The sequence below is a fragment of the Tetrao urogallus genome (assembly GCF_951394365.1).
Source record: "Tetrao urogallus genome assembly, chromosome: 3".
Taxonomy (NCBI): domain Eukaryota; kingdom Metazoa; phylum Chordata; class Aves; order Galliformes; family Phasianidae; genus Tetrao; species Tetrao urogallus.
The window spans coordinates 599619-608173 of record NC_136815.1 but is presented as its reverse complement, the minus strand read 5'-3'; the positions used below and the strand labels follow the sequence as shown (position 1 = coordinate 608173).

Here is an 8555-nt window from a genome sequence, read left to right as displayed (position 1 = left end):
CTGGACTTGGAGGTCTCTTCCAGCCTTAATGGTTCTGTGGTTCTGTTTTAGGGTCATGGTAGGGATCGGTTGGGATCGTACTTGATGCTCTTGAGGTCTTCTCCAGTGCTAATGATTGTGGTTCTGTTTAGGGACATGTTGGGGATGGGTTGGGGATCTTGGAGGTCTTCTCCAGCCCTAACGATGCAATGATTCTTTCCATGGACACAATGGGGATGGGTTGGAGTTGGATTTGGTGGTCTTGATGTCTTTTCCAGCCCTAATGATTCTGTGGTTCTTTTTAGGGTAACAATGGAGATAGGCTGGGGTTGGACTCGGTGATCTTGAGGTCTTTTCCAGCCTTAATGATTCTTGCTCATTAAGCAGAGTGCCGTGGCACACTGGGGGAACGTCATTGTACCCTTCTGAGACAGACATGGGTCAGGTCTCCAGAACCAAAGGATTTGTGTTACGTGTTTTCAGAGCAGATTGTCTTGAGGGAGATCACGCGGCACGTGTGGAACAACCAACAGGGTTCACAAAGGGCAGGTTCTGCTTGGCCAACCTGATCTCCTTCTGTGATCATGGTGGATGAGGGAAAGGCTGTTGATGTGGTCTACCTAGGCTCCAGCAAAGCCTTTGACACTGTCTCCCACAGCATTCTCCTGCAGAAGCTGGCAGCCCGAGGCTTGGATGGGTGCACTCTTGGCTCGATGAGGAGCTGGCTGGAGGGCTGGGCTCAGAGAGTGGAAGTGAATGGAGTTAAATCCAGCTGACACAAGTGTCAGGGTGTCCCCAGGGGTCGGTGCTGGGGCCTGTCCTCTTCAATATCTGTATTGATTACCTGGATGAGGGCACTGAGCGCACCCTCAGTAAGTTTGCGGATGGCACCGAGTTGGTTGGAAGTGCGGATTTGCCTGGGGGTAGCGAGGCCCTACAGAGGGATCTGGACAGGCTGGAGAGCTGGGCTGAAGCCAATGGGATGAGTTTCAACAAGACCAAATATTGGGTCCTGCACTTTGGCCACAACAACCCCAGGCGATGCTACAGGCTTGGGGCACAGTGGCTGGAAGACTGCATAGAGGAAAAGGATCTGGGGGTTTTGATTGATGCTGGGCTGAACGTGAGCCAGCAGTGTGCCCAGGTGGCCGAGAGGACCAGTGGCATCCTGGCCTGCATCAGGAACGGTGTTGCCAGCTGGAACAGGGCAGTGATTGTCCCCCTGTACTGAGTCCAGTTTTGGGCCCCTCGCTGTAAGAAAGACATCGAGGTCCTGGAGCTGGTTCAAAGAAGGGAGACAAAGCTGGTGAGGGATCTGGAGCACAGGGCTTATAAGGAGTGGCTGAAGGAGCTGGGATTGTTCAATCTGGAGAAGAGGAGGCTCAGGGGAGACCTCACTGCTCTCCATAACTACCTGAAGGGAGGTTGTAGTGAGCTGGGGGTCTTTTCTCATGTAACTGGTGATAGAACTGAAGGGAATGGCTTCAAGCTGCGTCAGGGGAGATTCAGGCTGGATGGTAGGAAATACTACTTCTTTGAAAGAGTGGTCAGGCACTGTAATGGGCTGCACAGGGAGGTGGTGGAGTCACCGACCCTGGAGGTGGTCAGGGAACATTTGGACATTGTGCTGGGGGACGTGGTTTACTGAGAACTATTGGTGGTGGGTGGATGGTTGGGCTGGATAATCCTGTAGGTCTTTTCCAACCTTGGTGATTCTGTGATTCTGTGTTGTTTCTTGTTTCTGTTGACCTGAAGGCTCAGTGTCCACACGGAATTGACTCTTCTGTGTGTAGTTGGATGATTCTGGGTGTAGCTGAGTACTTCTGGACGAGGTTGAGTACTTCTGGGTGAAGTTAGACCCTTCTTGGTGTAGCTGTACATTTTAAATCATGTAGTTGAGCGCCTCTGGTTGTGATTGTTGGACTATTCCAACAATCCAGCTGAAGGCTGGAGTTGTAATCGGACAGTTCCAGGTGTGGTTTGATGCTTCTGGAGGGTACTTGGATGCTTCTGGATGTATTTGGGTCCTTTTGGGTGTAGTTGTATGCTTCTGGGTGTAGTTGGACTCTTTTGGCTGTAGTTGTACACTTCTGGGTGTAGTTGAATTCTGGTTTTAGTTGGGCACTTCTGGGCATCTGTAGGGCAAATGTCTGGGCGACTCGCATTGTCTGCGAGATTACTGTTAATTAAATCCTCTTCTGAATTTCTGCCTTCAGCTGATGGCAGGAGGAGGGGGCAGGAGTCTGAAGCCATGGGTTGTTTTGCTCCATTTTTAGTAAAGAGCCCCAAAACCCTCATAAAGAACTCCTCATTTGGTAGAGGTGCAGGATTGGGGTGGCGGGTGGCTCTGTTTTGGGCACTGATGCGGCTAAGGGGTGTGTTGGGGTGACATGGGACAGAGATAGAATGGCCTACGGAGGTGGGATGTTCTTAGGGAAGTGGGATGTCCTGTGGAAATGGGACGTCCTGTGGGGATGGGGTGTCCCATGGAGGTGGGATGTCCTATGAAGATGGGATGTCCTATGAAGATGGGATGTCCCATAGAGGTGGGATGTCCCATAGAGGTGGGATGTCCTACGGAGGTGGGATGTCTGAGATGTGATGTGGACCAGAGCTGGGATTTGTGCAGGAGATGGAATATCCTACAGAGATGGGATGTGCGCTGGAGGTGGGATGCACTATGGAGGTGGGAAGTGCTAGAGAGGTACCATGGAACAAACTGAAACCCAGTTAAGTTCCATCTGAACAAGCATGCTGCGAGGATGCCGGAGCGCTGGGGGAGTCTCCATCTCCCTGCACTTTGGGCACAACAACCCCATGCAGCGTTATAGGCTTGGGGATGAGTGGCTGGATGAGTGTGAGGAAGAGAAGGACCTGGGGGTGTTGGTTGATGCTCGGCTGAACATGAGCCCACAGTGTGCCCAGGTGGCCAAGAGGGCCAACGGCATCCTGGCCTGCATTAGAAATAGTGTGGCCAGCAGGAGCAGGGAGGGGATCATCCCCCTGTACTCAGCACTGGTGAGGCCGCACCTCGAGTGCTGTGTTCAGTTTTGAGCCCCTCACTGCAGGAAAGATGTTGAGGTCCTGGAGAGTGTCGAGAGAAGGGCAACGAAACTGGTGAGGGGTCTGGAGCACAGGGCTGATGAGGAGCGACTGAGGGAGCTGGGATTGTTCAGTGTGGAGAAGAGGATGCTCAGGGGAGACCTCATTGCACTGTACAACCTCTTGAAGGGAGGCTGTGGTGAAGAGGGATTTGGCCTCTTCTCCCGGGCAACAAGCAGGACATGGGGTAATGGCTGCATGTTGTACCAGAGGAGGTTTAGGTTGGACATAAGGAAGAACTGTTTCTCTAAGAGAGTGGTCAGGCACTGCAATGGCTGCCCAGGGGGGTGGTGGAGTCACTGTCCCTGGCAGTGTTCAAGAGGCATCTGGACAACATGCTGCGTGATGTGGTTTAGTGCTTGTGGTGGCAATGGTGATGAGGAGACGGTTGGACTGGATGATCTTGTAGGTCGTTTCCAACCTTGTGATTCTATGATCTATGATTCTATGCTTCTGGAGATGCTCAACCCCAGCTGGTTCCTGTGAGGTCCCATCCCTCCCCTACAATTCTGCAGTTCTGCGACACGGAGGTGCGGCGGCCCGGAGAACGCTGCTCCCTTGGTCACGCTGACCCCTTCCTCCTTCCGTCCCTGTCCTCCTGCAGGTTGGAATGGGTGGAAATCATCGAACCTCGGACCCGGGAGCGCATGTATGCCAACCTGATCACGGGGGAGTGCGTGTGGGACCCGCCGGCCGGTGTGCGCATCAAGCGCACCAATGAGAACCAGTGGTGGGAGCTCTTTGACCCCAACACCTCCCGCTTCTACTACTACAATGCCACCACGCAGCGCACGGTCTGGCACCGCCCGCAGAACTGCGACATCATCCCTTTGGCCAAACTGCAGACCTTGAAGCAGAACACGGAATCTCCTCGAGCGTCCACCGAAAACAGCCCCGGCCGGAGCAGCAATGTCAGCAGGGAGGGCAGCACCAGCTCCTCCTTGGAGCAGGAGTTGGAAGGCAACGAGAAAGCGGGCGAGACGACGAGGTCGAGCCGGCAATCAGCCCCGTATGCTGCAGTGAAGGAAGAAACGGAAAGGTGAGAGCGGGTGGTGCAACGTGAGGTTGGGTGTTGGCAACCTGTGCTGCAGGAAAGCAAAGTTCTGCAGCGTGGAGGGGTTTGGGGTGGTTGCTATGGATGGATGTTGGGGTTTTGGGGTGGTTTCTAGGAATGGGTTCCGGGGTTCTAGGAGTGTTTGTGTTGGGTCGTAGATAGATGTTGGGATTCTAGGGTTATGGATTGGTGTTGGGGTTCTGGGGATGGTTGTGTTGGGTTATGGGTGGGTGTTGAGGTTTTAGGGGTTGTGTTGGATTACGGAGGGATTTTGAGGATCTAGGAGTGGTTGTGTTGGGTTATGGGTGGATGCTGGGGTTGTAGGAGTGGTTGTGTTGGGTTATGGATGGTTGTTGGGGTTCTGGAGATGGTTGTGTTGGGTTATGGATGGTTGTTGGGGTTCTGAAGATGGTTGTGTTGGGTTATGGATGGGTGTGTGGGTTCTAGGGATGGTTGTGTTTAGTTATGAGTGGATTTGGGGATTGTAGGAGTGGTTGTGTTGGATTATGGATGGTTGTTGGGGTTCTGGAGATGGTTGTGTTGGATTACGGATGCATGTTGGGGCTGTAGAAGGGTTGTGTTGGGTTATGGATGGGTGCTGGGTTTCTAAGGTTAGGTTGTGGATTGATTTGGGGATTCTAGGGATAGTTGTGTGGGGTTGTGGATGGATGTTGGGGTTGTAGGAGTGGTTGTGTTGGGTTATGGATGGTTGTTGGGGTTCTGGAGATGGTTGTGTTGGGTTATGGATGGGTGCTGGGTTTCTAAGGTTAGGTTGTGGATCGATTTGGGGATTCTAGGGATAGTTGTGTGGGGTTGTGGATGGATGTTGGGGTTGTAGGAGTGGTTCTGTTGGGTTATAGATGGATGTTGGTGTTGAGGTGATGGTTGTGTTGGGTTATTGGATGGGTGTTGGGGTTCTAAGTGTGATTGTGTTGGATTTTGGATGGATATTGGGGTTCTAAGTGTGATTATATGGATTATGGATGGATGTTGGGGTTCTTGGGGTGGTTGTGTTGGGTTGTGGATGGATGTTGGGGTTAGGGGTTTCGTTATGTTGGATTATGGATGGATGTTGGGGTTCGAGGGGTGGTTGAGTTGGGATATGGATGGATGTTGAGGTTCTAGAGATGATTGTGTTGGGGTTCTAGGGGGGGTTCTGTTGGTTTTGACCCAACACCACAGTCATGTGCTCACCCTGCCCCGCTGCTGCTTGGAGCTGATCTTTGGGACTTCAATAGCAAGTTTATCTTGGTGCTCATCAAACACAGAGCTCTTCCCAGCAGGAATTTTTGGGGCACTGCTTACGATTCTGGTGACCTTTCTGCAAGAAATTCATCACCTCAACCGCTTTGCTGTGGGAGATGCCTTTGGCCACCAACGGGTGCCTTTGCACGAGGGCAGCTGAAATTATCCCAAAATTTACACGCCTCAAATATTTTATGGAAGAATCTTCAGATCTGGCATTTCTATCCCAAAATGGGGGAAGGTGACACGAGGGGCAGACTTCTCCGTCCACGTCACATTTCTTCTTTTCACATTCTTTCCTTGAATCATTGGGGATCTGGCAGATATTGGCTGAACGCAACAAAGTGCGTACGGAGAGCGTCAGACCCGAAGCACCGCTTACATAACCACTAAGAAAACCATCTTCTCCCCTTTATTAGGAGCTGTAATTAAGCGTGTGGTGCTCAGGGCGGAGGATTAGGGCAGGGATTTCAGTTCTATTCCTGGCCTGGCCACAGAGCTGTGCTATTTCGGTCGCACCACTTTCCCCGGGTTTATAAATAAGAGCAGAGCTGGTGGGGGAACGGTGGCACCTCCTGTTTCGGGGAGGGGAAGAAAGGAAGGAAACCTCCTGTTTAGGGGGAGAAAGGAAGAAAAAAAAGAGGAAAGATGAGTTGTGGTGGTGTTATTTGTTTTTTTTTTTAATTATTATCCTGTGAGTTGATGCTGCACGCGGAGCTGCCTCCGCTGCGTGGGTTTTTAAACCGGTGACGTTTCCCTCGTGGGATTCCATCCTGCAAATGCTGTGGGTGGGGAGGGATGAGAGGCACCTCCAGATGTGCAGCCCCCCCCCCCCCCCCCCAGATGTGTTCCTTCTGATGCGCGTCTCCCCACAGGCTCTGCTCCCCAGATGTGCATTCCTTCAGAGGCGCTCCTCCCCCCAGGTGTGTTCCGTCGGTGGTGCACCTCTCCCAGATGTGCATCTCCTCCAGATGTGCATCTCACTCCAGATGTGCACCTCCCTCCAGCTGTGTTCCTTCTGATGTGCCCCTTCCCCCAGCCGTGCTGCTTCTTGAGAGCCCCCCTCCAGCACAAAACCACCCAAAAATGTCTTTTCTGCCTTTTCCTGTCACTCGGGCCGCTCTCGTGGCTCCAAAGTCCTTTGATTTTCTAATCACTTGCAGCTTAATTACTCTCATACCGGATCCCGCTCATCCAACAGTGATTCCTTCAACTGCGTCTGGGCAAAAATTAGGGGAGGAATCTGAGCCAGAGGCAGCATTTAGATTTGATTTTCCCCCATTCTTTTATGCCTATTCAGGGCTCCATTTTGGGATGTTCCTGTGCTCTGGAGTTTTATTTGGTAACTCAGACGTTCCTCCAACTCGAGCCATTCTTTCTGGGTTCTCCAGAACACTCAGAGCGTTTGTAGATATTTCCATCCATGGAGATCTTCCCGCTCACACCAGAGCTGATCTGTGTGCTTCAAACACAACAACTGCGGCACCCAAATGTGGCTCTGCAAAACCTCTCCCGTTTATCTCCATCTCCGTTCATCTCCATCTCCATTCATCTCCACCTCCATTTATCTCCATCTCCATTTATCTCCCATCCATTTATCTCAAACAAAACAAAACTTCACCGTTTGATGTCCGTGAGCTTTGATGGGAGGAGTTGACTGCTGCAACTGTAGGCACCCAAACCACCATGGGATATCGTAGGTAGCCTGAAGACAGCTGGATTTTGTAGACACCAAAAAGACCATAGGATATTACAGATTCTCCAAAGACAAGTGGATATTGTAGGAAGCCAAAAGACCGTGGGATCTGTAGGTAACCCAAAGGCAGTCAGATGTTGTAGGCATCCAAAGGACCGTGGATGTCGTAGGCACCCAAAAGACCATCAGATATTTAAGGTACCCAGAAGATCACGGGATATTGTAGGTACCCCAAAGGCAGCTGGATTTTTTGGGCACCCCAAAGACTATCAGATTTTGTAGACTCCAGAAAGACCATAGGATGTTGTGGGTACCCAAAACTCCATGGGATATTATGGGTACCCCAAAGACAATCGGATGTTGTAGGCACCCAAAACACCATGGAATATTGCAGGTGCCCAGAAGATGATGGGATACTGTAGGTATCCAGAAGACCATTTGATGTTGCAGGCATCCAGAAGATACGTTTGGATTTGCTCTGAGGTTTTTCCCCTTTTCTCCACTTCACTTCCCACCTCTTCCTTCCAAGGGCTGAAATTTTCCTGCTCTTCAGGAGTTGGATTCGCTGATCTTCGTGGGTCCCTTCCAACTTGAGATGTTCCTTGGTTTCACAATCGACGAACTCACCTGGAGGAGCGGAGGCCATAAGGCAGAAAATCCTTCCCTGTGAAATATGAAATCCTTTCCATATGAAAATATGCCCCCCCTCAAAAAAAAAAAAAGGTCTAATGGCATGACCTGCATTGGCTTCGCCATTGGAGCAACAGAGTCATTATGGGTGTCCAGAGGGAGTGGGACCAATGCTGCTGGATAACCATGACCCTTTTGTTCTGTGTGTGGCTGGCCTGAAGATCGAAAGCTGAAGAGCACACCAGGTTTTGGCCAAAAATAAAGGGACACCAAATGGCCGTGAGCCATCCCTCAGGCACAGAAGGGATGGGAAATGTGGGGTTGATGCAGAATCCCAACAAAGGGCCCCCACAGGAAGGGCCCAAGGGCAGCACAGAGCTGGGAGATGTTGTGGTCCCTCCAGCCTCCTTCATGAATAAGGGAGAATGGAGAGCATTGGCAGAGTGGTGTATGAAGGTGGAGACCAGAGCTGTGGAAGGCTCGGTCACATGGTTGGACTCAGTGGTCTTTGTAGATCCCTTCTGATTGAATTAAATCTACCCTGTACTATCCTGTTCTATTCTATTCTCTCCTATTCCTTTTCAGTCCTATCCTATCCTATCCCATTCCAGTTCTCTCCTCTCCTCTCCTCTCCTCTCCTCTCCTCTCCTCTCCTCTCCTCTCCTCTCCTCTCCTCTCTCTCCTCTCCTCTCCTCTCCTCTCCTCTCCTCTCCTCTCCTCTCCTCTCCTCTCCTCTCCTCTCCTCTCCTCTCCTCTCCTCTCCTCTCCTCTCCTCTCCTCTCCTCTCCTCTCCTCTCCTCTCCTCTCCTCTCCTCTCCTCTCCTCTCCTCTCCTCTCCTCTCCTTTCCC

The 8555-nt window shown here is 51.5% G+C and overlaps 1 protein-coding gene across 1 annotated transcript in view; it reads left to right on the top strand.

The window, feature by feature from the left end:
* Positions 1–3263: 3263 nt before the first annotated feature.
* ARHGAP39 (Rho GTPase activating protein 39) overlaps positions 3264–8555 on the top strand; it is a gene marked incomplete at both ends in the record, with an annotated part of 34966 nt that continues 29674 nt past the window's right edge. Inside the window, 2 exons of the mRNA XM_079533379.1 lie at positions 3264–3268; positions 3686–4120. Of these exons, the coding sequence (XP_079389505.1) occupies positions 3264–3268; positions 3686–4120 (440 nt within the window). The remainder of the gene's footprint in view (positions 3269–3685; positions 4121–8555) is intronic.